Source organism: Barbus barbus (genome assembly GCF_936440315.1).
Source record: "Barbus barbus genome assembly, chromosome: 9".
Classification (NCBI taxonomy): Eukaryota; Metazoa; Chordata; class Actinopteri; order Cypriniformes; family Cyprinidae; genus Barbus; species Barbus barbus.
In genome coordinates, this window is record NC_136737.1 from 16,939,648 (window position 1) to 16,953,678 (window position 14,031).

The 14,031-nt window shown below is 37.4% G+C and overlaps 5 protein-coding genes across 7 annotated transcripts; 1 reads left to right on the forward strand and 4 right to left on the reverse strand.

Annotated features, from left to right (window-relative positions):
- Positions 1 to 147: 147 nt before the first annotated feature.
- trmt13 (tRNA methyltransferase 13 homolog) lies at positions 148 to 4,035 on the forward strand. 2 transcript variants are annotated; one of them, XM_079426181.1, is made up of 11 exons: positions 148 to 296; positions 438 to 487; positions 1,030 to 1,096; positions 1,230 to 1,289; positions 1,378 to 1,447; positions 1,550 to 1,656; positions 1,746 to 1,913; positions 2,017 to 2,089; positions 2,177 to 2,251; positions 2,331 to 2,736; positions 2,811 to 4,035. In XM_079426181.1, the coding sequence occupies exons 1-11, from the start codon at positions 162 to 164 to the stop codon at positions 3,013 to 3,015; spliced, it is 1,416 nt and encodes a 471-aa protein (XP_079282307.1). In that variant the 5' UTR covers positions 148 to 161; the 3' UTR covers positions 3,016 to 4,035. The 2 variants fall into 2 exon arrangements, with proteins under 2 accessions (XP_079282307.1, XP_079282308.1); XM_079426182.1 differs by having other exon boundaries at positions 151 to 243.
- Positions 3,041 to 7,048, reverse strand: LOC306875536 (leucine-rich repeat-containing protein 39). 2 transcript variants are annotated; one of them, XM_079426183.1, is made up of 9 exons: positions 6,827 to 7,048; positions 6,502 to 6,664; positions 5,661 to 5,766; positions 4,576 to 4,732; positions 4,354 to 4,490; positions 4,108 to 4,253; positions 3,843 to 3,995; positions 3,478 to 3,620; positions 3,041 to 3,336 (listed from the first exon to the last, which is right to left on the reverse strand). In XM_079426183.1, exons 2-9 carry the CDS (start codon positions 6,627 to 6,629, stop codon positions 3,266 to 3,268), a joined length of 1,041 nt encoding a protein of 346 aa, XP_079282309.1. In that variant the 5' UTR covers positions 6,630 to 6,664; positions 6,827 to 7,048; the 3' UTR covers positions 3,041 to 3,265. The 2 variants fall into 2 exon arrangements, with proteins under 2 accessions (XP_079282309.1, XP_079282310.1); XM_079426184.1 differs by lacking the exon at positions 6,827 to 7,048 and having other exon boundaries at positions 6,502 to 6,713.
- A 449-nt stretch (positions 7,049 to 7,497) lies between these two features.
- On the reverse strand, positions 7,498 to 7,980 carry LOC306875255 (dynein light chain Tctex-type 5-A-like; the record flags this gene model as incomplete). The annotated part of the gene is made up of 1 exon (XM_079425734.1): positions 7,498 to 7,980. One exon carries the CDS (start codon positions 7,978 to 7,980, stop codon positions 7,498 to 7,500), a length of 483 nt encoding a protein of 160 aa, XP_079281860.1.
- Positions 7,981 to 9,482: 1,502 nt separating this feature from the next.
- On the reverse strand, positions 9,483 to 11,980 carry LOC306875538 (leucine-rich repeat-containing protein 39-like). The gene is made up of 4 exons (XM_079426186.1): positions 11,759 to 11,980; positions 11,434 to 11,596; positions 10,593 to 10,698; positions 9,483 to 10,098 (listed from the first exon to the last, which is right to left on the reverse strand). The coding sequence occupies exons 2-4, from the start codon at positions 11,559 to 11,561 to the stop codon at positions 9,931 to 9,933; spliced, it is 402 nt and encodes a 133-aa protein (XP_079282312.1). The 5' UTR covers positions 11,562 to 11,596; positions 11,759 to 11,980; the 3' UTR covers positions 9,483 to 9,930.
- On the reverse strand, positions 11,759 to 13,809 carry LOC306875537 (dynein light chain Tctex-type 5-A-like). Its single transcript, XM_079426185.1, has 2 exons — positions 13,784 to 13,809; positions 11,759 to 12,971 (listed from the first exon to the last, which is right to left on the reverse strand). Exons 1-2 carry the CDS (start codon positions 13,787 to 13,789, stop codon positions 12,429 to 12,431), a joined length of 549 nt encoding a protein of 182 aa, XP_079282311.1. The 5' UTR covers positions 13,790 to 13,809; the 3' UTR covers positions 11,759 to 12,428.
- Between the last annotated feature and the right edge of the window lie 222 nt (positions 13,810 to 14,031).

Genomic DNA, 14,031 nt, shown 5'->3' on the forward strand with positions numbered 1-14,031 from the left:
TACTACGATTATTAATAATAATAATAATAATAATAATAACAGTTTTAAGAAAAGTTAACGATTATACGGACAAATAAATTATTAATTTATTTTTCTCAGCTCTGTTTTCATGGCTCTTATTTTGAAATGGCTTGCGGAAGTGAGTTAGTTGCGTTATCAGTATGGAGGGCTCCGTAGCAGACGGCGTGTTAGCGCCTTTACCTGGACGATGTGCTTTTTATGTGGCAAAAAAGAAACGATACTGTAAGATGATTGTTGGAAGTGGGAAAACCTTCTGCGGGGAACATGCAAATGCTGTATGTGGTTGATAATGCGTTATATTGTCAATGTTGTGCTGCTCGGAATGGATGCATGCACTACTACTGACCTTGCACATATTAAAATTAGTCTATTAATAAGTTACTGTTTGCTCAAACTTTAATGTCATTTCCATGTAGGGTGAAGAGAGTGAGAAAAAACGAATACCTTGTCCTTTGGACCCCAAACAGTAAGTAAGATGTTCACTCTAACAAGTTTGTGAAAGTTTTTGTAGTGTTTAAAAATGAAGTAGTTCAGTCCAGACTTGAATCAAAGAAATTATTCCAGAGTTTTCTCGAATATTTCATATTAAATTAATTAATATGATAATTGACAAATCTGGAAGTGAATGAATTATGATTTTTTAGCTACATCGGTTAAATTGCCTCAGATATAACAAAATAGCCATATTTGGCATTTTAAGGACTTTGATATAAATATATGTAATTATGTTACTTTAAAGACATACCCGGAACCTTTAAAAGGTGTATTTTTAAATTAAACTCTATTCTTCTGTCATATAGTCAATATGAAATATTGAGGTACAGTCTGAGGTGGTTTTAAGGGTCGTGTAATTAAATAAAGAGAATCTAATTAATTGTACATTAGTGATCATCTCTGGTTAAAAGTTACATTTTGATTATTCCTAAAGAGATTTGTCCCACGTCTCAATGGCAGACTTTGAACTTTTATGTTGTTATATTTAAAAATCCTCTCTCCTGTTTTAAACAGCACTGTATTTGAAGATAATTTGGCTAAACACTTGAAGAAATGTAACTCTAAGGAGAAACCAAAACCTGTATGTATAAATAACATCATTTAACCTTATTTTGTGATGTTTTTCTATGTTAGAAAAATTTTAAAAATCCACGTGGCATAACGCAATGCTTGTTGTGTGATCGACACTGCTCTGTTTGATTTGTTTATATTAGATTTATTATGTGAAAGACATCAATGCTGGTTCTGCAAGTGAAGATGAAACCATAGAGAAGGTGATCGTATTGCTTATGAGAGCATGTGTATCTAAATATCATGGCTTTTAAGAATAGAAATGTGCTTAATAATGATGCATCAATGCAGATAACCATCGCTGAACGATCTAAAGAGGAACTGGATGAGCTGATTGTGAAACTCAAAACTGCACTGAAAGGTATGCAACTGTCACTTGAGTTTTATCACATGACTTAAATCTGGTTATATCATCTTTTTATATAATTATAAGGGGTTCGTACATGTTTACCTGTTCCCTCAGGACTAAATACCAAACTTGTTGAAAACACACTCTCACATTCTGCTCTACATGAGCCTCTAAATGACCCAAAGAATGGAGATTCTGCCTTTAAACACCTCAAGCAACAGGTAAATCACTCCAGAACAGCCAAACTACACATACTATGTAAAAAGTCTTTGTTTATCCTTATTTACATAAATGTTACCCGGTTTCACAGGCCTCGATTCTTGGAAACATGGAGGTTTTGGAACTGCTCAGCCCAAACAGGTGCTACATAGAGTTTGGAGCAGGGAAGGGAAAACTGTCACACTGGATTCACATCGCTCTTAAAGCAGCTGAAAATGTCCATTTTTTACTTGTGGAAAGGTCCAGTACTCGCTTTAAGGTGTGGCGTCATTCACCTGAAGATATTCTTTAGTCAAGTACAGGAAAAAGTATTGTTCTTTCTACTGGAAAGTAAGGTTAAATTTCAATTTCATGTTTTCAAGGTAGATGGCAAGCACAAAAATGCAGACTCCACTTTTGATAGGCTTCAGGTTGATATTCAGCACCTTGATTTACGTGAGTTAGCTTCTTAAACTAGTCCTAATGGTCTTAATCTTAAACGTGATATTCTCATAAATAAGATTTCTTCTTTGTACCTTTCAGGGAAGGTCCCTCTTCTGAGAGAAAAGGGACTTCCTGTTATTGGTGTTGGGAAGCACCTGTGTGGTGCAGCTACTGGTAGACAAGATTTTAAACATCATAAACGTCATTATGGTATCAGTACTACAAGATTGAGTTTTGCAACTTGTCTCCACAGATCTCGCCCTTCGGTGTTTATTTGAGCACAACTGCTCTGATGAAGATGATGAACCTCCAACCAAGCGTGTAAAACTCCATCATAACGAGGGTGCTTGTGATGATATTAAGCCTGTTCCCTCAACCGAAGGCAGGGAAATTGGTAAAAAGCTCATAGTGTCAGGACTGGCTATCGCTCTTTGCTGCCACCACCGTTGCGACTGGAGACACTATGTGGGAAAACAGTTCTTCAGGCAGAAAGGTCTTGGACCGGAAGAGTTTGCTGCCTTTCAGCGCATGTCGAGCTGGGCCACATGTGGGATGAGAAAATTTGGCTCCAAGATAACAGAAAAACCAAGCGAACATAAAACAGATGAAGAAGAAGAACATGAGATGAGCGAGGAAGCTTTACCAGATACCCTCAAGGGGTGAGTTTTCTGGTGATCGACCAATACAAATTGCATTAAGATCATGATCTCATTTGTAAATATTTTTCTTGCAGTTTGATGTCAGCTGAAGATCGGGAACAGATGGGGTGGCTTTGTAAACGTCTGATTGACCATGGCAGATTGTATTACCTCCAGCAAAAAGGCTTTGAAACCAGCCTGAAATACTACACAAGCAGAGACGTTTCATTGGAGAATGTGTTACTAACTGCCGTTCCCACAGCCAATCAGAATAGAGATGAATCTCAACAGCCTTCTTAAAACAAACAAGCAAACAAGCACAAGTGCAAGACACATATGCTTCATTTTATTTGATCAATGTTTATGGATTTTTGATTTGAACTCATCCACAAACATTAGTTACAACATACTAGCAGGAAGCAGCAACACCTGCAAACAGCATAGATGACAAGACATTTAAAAGACGAGAAGTGCTCTTCACAGAACTTGACATGATGGACCGGAAGATCAAGCCAAATGGCGGATGAGCAGACAGAAGCCAGCATGCAAGTCACAAAGACGATGCTGTCTCTGACACGCCATCCAACGTCACATTTAGCACTGATGTGAAAGTTTGGGATCCTGCAAGAGACATTTAATGCAAAAGTTGGTCATTAAGAGGCTTTTACGGCTTTAATTTCTTGTCTGTTTTATTTATGCAACATTTTTTAATAAAGTTCTGCTACTGGTTTTGCACGCAATACATATTGAGTATGGCATAACCTCTTTTCCGGGCCTCTTGGATGTAGAAGTGCATGAAGTCACGACCAAACATCTCCCGGTCGTTCTCTTCTTCGTCTACGTCCTCTTTTAAATCAGGAAGCATCACATCATATGTTAAAGGATTGTCTCGGAAATTCACAAACCTGCAGAATGAGCATTTTAAGCTTAGTAATTAAAATAATTTGTAATATGCGCAAATATGCTTCACTGGTGTTTTTCAGCTCATTCCAAGAAGTATTTGCATTCCCATACTTGCATGAAATAGGTTTCAGGCTTTCCTATAGAATCATTGTTTTGCTTTAATTAAGCTTTTTATTGGTCCCCAATGAAGTTCTGCAAATTGAACGCAGTACTTCAGTGCTTACCTGAGGTTACTCATGCCCTCCATAAGTGGAGGAATGTCTCGCAATTTATTTTTGCTCAGAACTAGCGTGTCCAGACTTTGCATGCGACTGATATTGTCTGGCAGGTACTCTAGTTCATTTCTTGGGAGCCACAGGGTGTGAAGTTTCTCCATTCTATATTAAATTGGGACATAAAGTTCATAGGATTTATTACAAAATCCTGGTTCTATTATTAATACATTGAAAGAAAAAAATGTTCCGAAGTTGCTTGTAGTTTAGTTTTTACCTGTGAATATCTTCTGGCAAACTTTCCAACCTATTGCTGCCCATGTCTAGCCACTCTAGAGAAGGAAGGTTGACCACACAATCTGGAATGGTGGTGAATTGGTTCATGGAGAGGTCCAAGTGATATAGCTTCTTTAGATTGCTAAGCTAAGGAAATTAGATCAAAGCAAGCACAGCTGGTAGATATATATAGAGTTTTAAAGACAAAATATGAAGTGTATATATACGTGTTCAGTGTTATTGATACCTGAGTAGGCAGCTCATCCAGATCTTTGTTCATTGCAAGTTCCAGTTTCTCCAGATTTTCACAACAGCCAAGTTCTTCTGGTACATGGCTTACTCTGTTATAGCTCAACAACAGCTCTCGTAACCGAGTTAGTTTGCCTGTTATTTAGAAGAGCGTATCTGAGAGTTACTTCAGCTAAAGAAAGTCAAAGTTTGTACAGGTGACACCCATTTTTTTACTGACCAATCTCTTTGGGAATCTCTGTGACTGAATTACGAGACAAGTCCAAGACTATGAGGCTTTCAAAGCTTGAGATGAACCGTGGGATTTTTTGTAGTCCTATTCGATGTAACTGCCATTCTTGGATCTGTGAGAATTGGACCAAAGCTGGAGGAAGAGTCTGCAAAAAGAGTGCAAACCGTGGAAACCAAACACTCGATACCAAAAAACAAGCATTAAAGACCGTTAAATCTACAAATACGTGAGCAGTTTGATGTTTTTAGCCAATTAAAAGTACTAATTCTTTCTCATTCAGAAGTCAGGGGTATCCAAACCTGTTCCTGGAGGGCCACCTTCCTGCCCTCCAGTTTAGCTCCAACCTCCATTAAACACCTGAACCATTTAATTGAGGTCTTCAAAATAGGTCTGGTCGACTTGAAGCTGTGCTTCACAGACTGATTGGTTTATGACATCAAATTACCACAAGAGAGATTTGAAAGCAAGGAGCCATCTGCTCTCTATAGCTCTCATGGTATTTTGATGTCCTACACTGATCGGTGTGAGCAACGCTGCTTCAAGTCGAACACACTTAATGACTTTAAATACCCAGGCAGGTGTGTTGGGGTAAGTTGAAGCTAAACTGCAATAACCCCAGAAGCAGGATTGGACACCTTTGCTGTAAGTCCTGCCCCAAACCATATCCTTAGCCCAAGGGGGTCGAGTCCGGTTCCTGGAGGGTCAGTGTCCTGACAGTTTAGCTTCAACCTAGTTAAACACACCTGAGACAACTAGTAAAGGTCTTCAGGAGGTAAATTCTGCAGGAATGTGGCCCTCCAGGAGAAGGATTGGGCACCTATGCCAAATGTAGGGCTGCGTTTCCCAAACGTTGGTGGCAATGGGTCTATGATGTACTTAGGCTTACTTTGCTTTTGGGAAACGCAGCATAGGTCACTTGGGCACATCACCCTTTTAGGACAAGGCCAATATTTGTATTGTCAAGTCAGTCATGCACCTTCCTCTCTAGATGACAGAATTGGTTTGTTTTTTTCTTGATTTCGAATTTGAAAGTGGCATCAAATTCACAAAGTACAAGTCACAAAATGCTTTACCTTCCACTCCTCCTTTTCAATTCGCAGGATGACACGTCCTTCCTCCGTCACAACTTTTTCCTTTAGCTTGGCCAAAGTGATTCGATCCTCCCAGGCGCCTGTCAACCTACACCAAAGATTTTTAACTATTCAAAATCACGGGATAGACAAAAGCATAGTCTGTGCAGTGGTTCTCAACTGGTTATTCTTCAGAGTCTAGATTTTACATGTGATGAACCAATGTGGTACCAAACCCGTAAATCACATTTGATGCAGTATGGTTTGTTTCTTCTTTTACCTTGCATAGTTTAGTTCTTGGTTTTCAAGGGATGAGTTCATGTCAAACAACTTTCCATGTTGTCAAATTTGACTAGCTCATACCAAGTAACTGATGAATGATAGAATTCGTGTGGACGCTTGACCATTGATGTTGAAAAGTATTTTGTTATCCTAACTATTCATGAATTTATAGTTAGTATGGTCACAATTTATTTTAAGGTCCGAGTCTCGCTATTAACAAACCATTAACTACTACTTTTGCCTCAAACTCCTAATTTGCTGCTCATTAATAATTAATATGGCAGTTGTTAAGATTAGGTATTGGGTAGGATTAGGGATGTAGAGTATGGTCATGCCGAATATGTGCTTTATAAGTACTAATAAACAACCAATATGTTAATAAAAGGTATGCTAATAAGCAGCTAGTTAATAGTGAGAATTGGTCCCAATGTTAGTGTTACCGTTAGTATTTGCACTTAAAAACCTGCAACCCTTTTTAGGTCACGACCCCCCAGTTGAGAACCATTGGTTTAAAAGAAAGTCATTATGCTTCCCATGCTATACATGACTGTAATGGACGTACCTACCCACTGCTCTCCTGTCTCTCTGCTCTTTCTCTTTCTTCAGTTCATCTTTGCTTTTCTTTATCCTGGTTTCCCACAGAGTCTTGATAGAGTTCACTGTCCCACAGCATACCGTGACCCCCGTCATGATGATACAGAGCCCCAAATATCACCTCATGTATGCTAGGGCAGCAGATAAGCCATTTTACTGGCCAGGAAAATGCATGTGTTGCTTGTTGTTTTGGATTGATATGATAGGGCATATTTGAATTAGTACTAAGTATATCATAAGCTATGATTGACATTGAAGAAACTGTGAGAAAGTTTGAATTAGCTTGTGCTTACCACTCTCATTGGGTCATATTGTCCTTCCAGCACTTGTAGCATGTTTTTACCAGGTTAGCTCCCATTTGATATGGAGACGATACTCACCAATGCTGCACCAATGGTATAATTCCTCTGACAATTTCAATAAGTGTGATCTGTGTTGAAAGAATAGGCTTTGAAGTAATTATCCGCTCAGTGTTTGTCACAGGTTTTCCCTCTTGAAGCATAACTCCAGCCAATGTCTATATTTAACCCGAGACAACACTGAATAGTGTGGTCACATGTTAAAGTTGGCACAAGAGCAGCTGTCCACTTTTGCATACTTTACCACACCAGACATGCATTTAAGAATTGAGCGACATAACCTGATTTACAATGATGTCTAGGACCATTTCAAAACATTGCTGTTAGATATATATTTTTAAATTGTGGCTGCTGCTCTAGTAGCACGTTTTTAATGTTATAGACTGAAATAAAAAATGGTGTACAGACAATTTTCACTCAAGTTGCTAGTAAATTTGACAATTAGAAACAGAAACCAAGTAACACTGAATTAAACATGAAATTCTGAAGCAGAGAAAGACTGAAATAGTATTTTGACATTTAAAATGTTCACATTTTCCAGAGTATTTACTATAACTATATATGTCTAGCTTACTTTACACTTTAATTCCAGTTGATAAGTTACGCTAGTCTTTATACACTGCAAACAAGATGCAAACAGCAAATAAGGATCTGTTTTTATAGATATATTCAGTGAACGTGTCTGAACTTGGACTCCAGATGGCTCTACTGGAGCAGTTCACCACCGAGTCCTTCAGCTGCCCGATGGCCACATAACAGACCAGCTTATATCGATCGTACAGCAGCTTCTTTACCGCGGTCTTAATGCAGTCAGACAGTTCCTTGGAGATGTCTAAGCATGAGCAGCTGTACTCGACACTCTCCAGTCTTTCATCAACAATGTGTTTGATTATTTCATGAGCTCGGTCAGTGGAGAAGCGTCTTTCTGGGATGGTCTGGTAGCAGATGAGCTGCTCGTCTCTGTTTGATGGGAATTTCTGGTCTCTTGGTTCCTTCTTAGTTGTCCAGGTCGAGGTGCATCTCCTTGGGATGGGGATCTGTGATGATGTCCTGCTCTTTCTTTGGGTCTCTGGGCCTTCCTTGGACATTTTCCATCTTATGGTGCTTTTGCTTTTCTCTTGGGGTCCCTTCCACTGTTTCTCCTCTTTCTTATGTGAATAGATAATTGAATTTGTTACTGTCATTTGTCAAATTAAAAAGTCAATATGCAGTATGTTTGCGCTTTCTTTTTTATTTGATCAGGAATACAGTAAAAACTGTAATATTTTACTGTAAAAAAATAAGTTGAATAAATTGAACTGCATTTCTTTGAAATATAAATATTTTGTAACATTAGAAATGTTTTTACTTTCACTTTTGATCAATTTAATGTGTTCTGAATAAAAGTAACATAAAAAATAAAATGCATATTAATTACAGATCAAATAGGTTTTTATTGGTTAATTTGATTGATTTTACTTATAAAAGACTGGATGAGGTCAGATTCTGTTAATTAAAAAAAATAATAATGTTAAATATATCTGCTGAGGTATCTACTAATATTGTTTGTTTAAAATCAATTAATTCAGATTAAGTCATAGTTTTTCTTATTCACCAAATATTACACCATACAGTTATAGTTTCAAGTTACTTTACATTTAAATTATTTAATTGGGCATAGTTTTATAAGAAATCTATAATCCCGATGTCAGACTGTTCTGTTACTAAAAAAAATTAATTTAAAAAGATATTTGAAACAAGAAAACAAGAATTTGCCAGTATGTATCGTCTTAATATTTTCAATCCATTTATTCAGATTAAATCAATGCTTTTCTACTAATTCATTTGCACCGAACTTTAAACCATATATTTATGGTGTAAAGTTACATTTATTTGATCACTTTTAGTCTTATAGTGAACCTAGAACACTATTAATCCTGTTACATTCAAATATTTTTAAGGCAACTAAGAAAGTCTTACCTGCATGCTCTTTCTGTAACAGATGCTTATCTGAACTTCTTCTAGTTTGTAGGGATCTCTTCTAGTCCTCATCTAAAGATGGAGGCACCAGACTTTAAAAATTTAAGAGAAAGAGACACAAGCTCCACCCCCTACTGAAGCCCTGTTTGACTTGTCGAAAGATCATAAATCTTATAAGATTTACCAGCTGTGCTCATTCTAGCTCCTGGAGTTCAGCCGTGTTTTGAGATGGAATAGTAACACTGCTTACTGTGGAGTATTATCATTTAAATAGCAGCCTGCAAACAGTCCCTCAAATGGATAATTTATTAAAACGCGTTCCTTCGCAATTCACACACTCACACAACAATCCCTCAAGGAAACTCCCATTATTCATGAGTGGCAGAACATTATGCTCCAACAAGAATCATCACACCAGAGAAGATGAGAGGATCTGTATCAGAACAGTTCCCCACAGCCAGTTTAAATCACATATATTTCCATTGTGCTTTAAAAACACTTGACTGCAAAGAAAAGCACCACTGAAAAAAAGAAGAAAATAAAAATTATATTTTGCTTCAAGAAAAGCCATTTTTTAAGAATAGCAATATTTTAAAAATTCACAGTAATAATAATAATAAATTCTACAAAATATAATTTCTTTTTTATTAGATTTTTTTTTTCAGGTGAAATTTTCATGAGATGAACCCAGACTATTTTTAAATGTTATCCACTAACAAATATCACTTTTAAAAACCCTTGTGCAACGCCATTGGAGATTTTACAGTATGTGCAAAGTTCATTGACAAAAACATCACTGGTACGTTTTCATATTGCAACACTGAGTTCATATTCTCTAACATTCAACAACACACAATACGCTCTGGTAGATGTAACATCTGATGTCAGTAAGGCAACAGGAGGAAAGAATTAAGAAGAAAAACAACAAAACACCAGTTATTAGTTTCATGACGTGAAAATGTTCTTCAGTCATGATGGAAACTAGTGGCTCAAATAGCTCAGTGCCCCAGTAACAAAAACATTTTTAGTGTCGGGAGACGGAGTCAAACGCCTAGATATGCTTGGAGGAAGTGTGCTTTCTATTTCAGATCCAGGACCATGTAAGCGGGGTTTTCCAGGTATGATCTCCACAGGTTGGAGAAACGACACATGGTGGCTCCGTCGATGATCCGGTGGTCGGCGGACCAGCTCACGTTCATGATGTGCGCTTTCACTACCTCGCTCTTATGGTTGAACCGGGGCAGCACCTGTGGAGAAAGCAAAAAAGATCATGTTACTTTAAAAATTAAAAATGATTGGACACCTTTGCTGTAAGTCCTGCCCCAAACCATATCCTTAGCCCAAGGGGGTCGAGTCCGGTTCCTGGAGGGTCAGTGTCCTGACAGTTTAGCTTCAACCTAGTTAAACACACCTGAGACAACTAGTAAAGGTCTTCAGGAGGTAAATTCTGCAGGAATGTGGCCCTCCAGGAGAAGGATTGGGCACCTATGCCAAATGTAGGGCTGCGTTTCCCAAACGTTGGTGGCAATGGGTCTATGATGTACTTAGGCTTACTTTGCTTTTGGGAAACGCAGCATAGGTCACTTGGGCACATCACCCTTTTAGGACAAGGCCAATATTTGTATTGTCAAGTCAGTCATGCACCTTCCTCTCTAGATGACAGAATTGGTTTGTTTTTTTCTTGATTTCGAATTTGAAAGTGGCATCAAATTCACAAAGTACAAGTCACAAAATGCTTTACCTTCCACTCCTCCTTTTCAATTCGCAGGATGACACGTCCTTCCTCCGTCACAACTTTTTCCTTTAGCTTGGCCAAAGTGATTCGATCCTCCCAGGCGCCTGTCAACCTACACCAAAGATTTTTAACTATTCAAAATCACGGGATAGACAAAAGCATAGTCTGTGCAGTGGTTCTCAACTGGTTATTCTTCAGAGTCTAGATTTTACATGTGATGAACCAATGTGGTACCAAACCCGTAAATCACATTTGATGCAGTATGGTTTGTTTCTTCTTTTACCTTGCATAGTTTAGTTCTTGGTTTTCAAGGGATGAGTTCATGTCAAACAACTTTCCATGTTGTCAAATTTGACTAGCTCATACCAAGTAACTGATGAATGATAGAATTCGTGTGGACGCTTGACCATTGATGTTGAAAAGTATTTTGTTATCCTAACTATTCATGAATTTATAGTTAGTATGGTCACAATTTATTTTAAGGTCCGAGTCTCGCTATTAACAAACCATTAACTACTACTTTTGCCTCAAACTCCTAATTTGCTGCTCATTAATAATTAATATGGCAGTTGTTAAGATTAGGTATTGGGTAGGATTAGGGATGTAGAGTATGGTCATGCCGAATATGTGCTTTATAAGTACTAATAAACAACCAATATGTTAATAAAAGGTATGCTAATAAGCAGCTAGTTAATAGTGAGAATTGGTCCCAATGTTAGTGTTACCGTTAGTATTTGCACTTAAAAACCTGCAACCCTTTTTAGGTCACGACCCCCCAGTTGAGAACCATTGGTTTAAAAGAAAGTCATTATGCTTCCCATGCTATACATGACTGTAATGGACGTACCTACCCACTGCTCTCCTGTCTCTCTGCTCTTTCTCTTTCTTCAGTTCATCTTTGCTTTTCTTTATCCTGGTTTCCCACAGAGTCTTGATAGAGTTCACTGTCCCACAGCATACCGTGACCCCCGTCATGATGATACAGAGCCCCAAATATCACCTCATGTATGCTAGGGCAGCAGATAAGCCATTTTACTGGCCAGGAAAATGCATGTGTTGCTTGTTGTTTTGGATTGATATGATGGGGCATATTTGAATTAGTACTAAGTATATCATAAGCTATGATTGACATTGAAGAAACTGTGAGAAAGTTTGAATTAGCTTGTGCTTACCACTCTCATTGGGTCATATTGTCCTTCCAGCACTTGTAGCATGTTTTTACCAGGTTAGCTCCCATTTGACATGGAGACGATACTCACCAATGCTGCACCAATGGTATAATTCCTCTGACAATTTCAATAAGTGTGATCTGTGTTGAAAGAATAGGCTTTGAAGTAATTATCCGCTCAGTGTTTGTCACAGGTTTTCCCTCTTGAAGCATAACTCCAGCCAATGTCTATATTTAACCCGAGACAACACTGAATAGTGTGGTCACATGTTAAAGTTGGCACAAGAGCAGCTGTCCACTTTTGCATACTTTACCACACCAGACATGCATTTAAGAATTGAGCGACATAACCTGATTTACAATGATGTCTAGGACCATTTCAAAACATTGCTGTTAGATATATATTTTTAAATTGTGGCTGCTGCTCTAGTAGCACGTTTTTAATGTTATAGACTGAAATAAAAAATGGTGTACAGACAATTTTCACTCAAGTTGCTAGTAAATTTGACAATTAGAAACAGAAACCAAGTAACACTGAATTAAACATGAAATTCTGAAGCAGAGAAAGACTGAAATAGTATTTTGACATTTAAAATGTTCACATTTTCCAGAGTATTTACTATAACTATATATATGTATAGTTTACTTTACACTTTAATTCCAGTTAAGTTACGCTAGTCTTTATACACTGCAAACAAGATGCAAACAGCAAATAAGGATCTGTTTTTATAGATATATTCAGTGAACGTGTCTGAACTTGGACTCCAGATGGCTCTACTGGAGCAGTTCACCACCGAGTCCTTCAGCTGCCCGATGGCCACATAACAGACCAGCTTATATCGATCGTACAGCAGCTTCTTTACCGCGGTCTTAATGCAGTCAGACAGTTCCTTGGAGATGTCTAAGCATGAGCAGCTGTACTCTACACTCTCCAGTCTTTCATCAACAATGTGTTTGATTATTTCATGAGCTCGGTCAGTGGAGAAGCGTCTTTCTGGGATGGTCTGGTAGCAGATGAGCTGCTCGTCTCTGTTTGATGGGAATTTCTGGTCTCTTGGTTCCTTCTTAGTTGTCCAGGTCGAGGTGCATCTCCTTGGGATGGGGATCTGTGATGATGTCCTGCTCTTTCTTTGGGTCTCTGGGCCTTCCTTGGACATTTTCCATCTTATGGTGCTTTTGCTTTTCTCTTGGGGTCCCTTCCACGGTTTCTCCTCTTTCTTATGTGAATAGATAATTGAATTTGTTACTGTCATTTGTCAAATTAAAAAGTCAATATGCAGTATGTTTGCGCTTTCTTTTTTATTTGATCAGGAATACAGTAAAAACTGTAATATTTTACTGTAAAAAAATAAGTTGAATAAATTGAACTGCATTTCTTTGAAATATAAATATTTTGTAACATTAGAAATGTTTTTACTTTCACTTTTGATCAATTTAATGTGTTCTGAATAAAAGTAACATAAAAAATCAAATGCATATTAATTACAGATCAAATAGGTTTTTATTGGTTAATTTGATTGATTTTACTTATAAAAGACTGGATGAGGTCAGATTCTGTTAATTAAAAAAAAAAATAATGTTAAATATATCTGCTGAGGTATCTACTAATATTGTTTGTTTAAAATCAATTAATTCAGATTAAGTCATAGTTTTTCTTATTCACCAAATATTACACCATACAGTTATAGTTTCAAGTTACTTTACATTTAAATTATTTAATTGGGCATAGTTTTATAAGAAATCTATAATCCCGATGTCAGACTGTTCTGTTACTAAAAAAATAAATTTAAAACAAGATATTTGAAACAAGAAAACAAGAATTTGCCAGTATGTATCGTCTTAATATTTTCAATCCATTTATTCAGATTAAATCAATGCTTTTCTACTAATTCATTTGCACCGAACTTTAAACCATATATTTATGGTGTAAAGTTACATTTATTTGATCACTTTTAGTCTTATAGTGAACCTAGAACACTATTAATCCTGTTACATTCAAATATTTTTAAGGCAACTAAGAAAGTCTTACCTGCATGCTCTTTCTGTAACAGATGCTTATCTGAACTTCTTCTAGTTTGTAGGGATCTCTTCTAGTCCTCATCTAAAGATGGAGGCACCAGACTTTAAAAATTTAAGAGAAAGAGACACAAGCTCCACCCCCTACTGAAGCCCTGTTTGACTTGTCGAAAGATCATAAATCTTATAAGATTTACCAGCTGTGCTCATTCTAGCTCCTGGAGTTCAGCCGTGTTTTGAGATGGAATAGTAACACTGCTT

Bases quoted from the DNA above. Each gene is read 5' to 3' on its own strand.
- trmt13 (XM_079426181.1), top strand. From the start codon at position 162: ATGGAGGGCTCCGTAGCAGACGGCGTGTTAGCGCCTTTACCTGGACGA. The intron at 1,097-1,229 runs GTATGTATAAAT...TGTTTATATTAG, and splicing joins CTAAGGAGAAACCAAAACCT to ATTTATTATGTGAAAGACAT. The intron at 2,737-2,810 runs GTGAGTTTTCTG...TTTTTCTTGCAG, and splicing joins TTACCAGATACCCTCAAGGG to TTTGATGTCAGCTGAAGATC.
- LOC306875536 (XM_079426183.1), bottom strand. From the start codon at position 6,629: ATGACGGGGGTCACGGTATGCTGTGGGACAGTGAACTCTATCAAGACT. The intron at 5,767-6,501 runs GTACGTCCATTA...TCTTTGGTGTAG, and splicing joins GACAGGAGAGCAGTGGGTAG to GTTGACAGGCGCCTGGGAGG. The intron at 4,733-5,660 runs GTAAAGCATTTT...CTCTTTTTGCAG, and splicing joins TTGAAAAGGAGGAGTGGAAG to ACTCTTCCTCCAGCTTTGGT.
- LOC306875538 (XM_079426186.1), bottom strand. From the start codon at position 11,561: ATGACGGGGGTCACGGTATGCTGTGGGACAGTGAACTCTATCAAGACT. The intron at 10,699-11,433 runs GTACGTCCATTA...TCTTTGGTGTAG, and splicing joins GACAGGAGAGCAGTGGGTAG to GTTGACAGGCGCCTGGGAGG. The intron at 10,099-10,592 runs GTAAAGCATTTT...CTTTCTCCACAG, and splicing joins TTGAAAAGGAGGAGTGGAAG to GTGCTGCCCCGGTTCAACCA.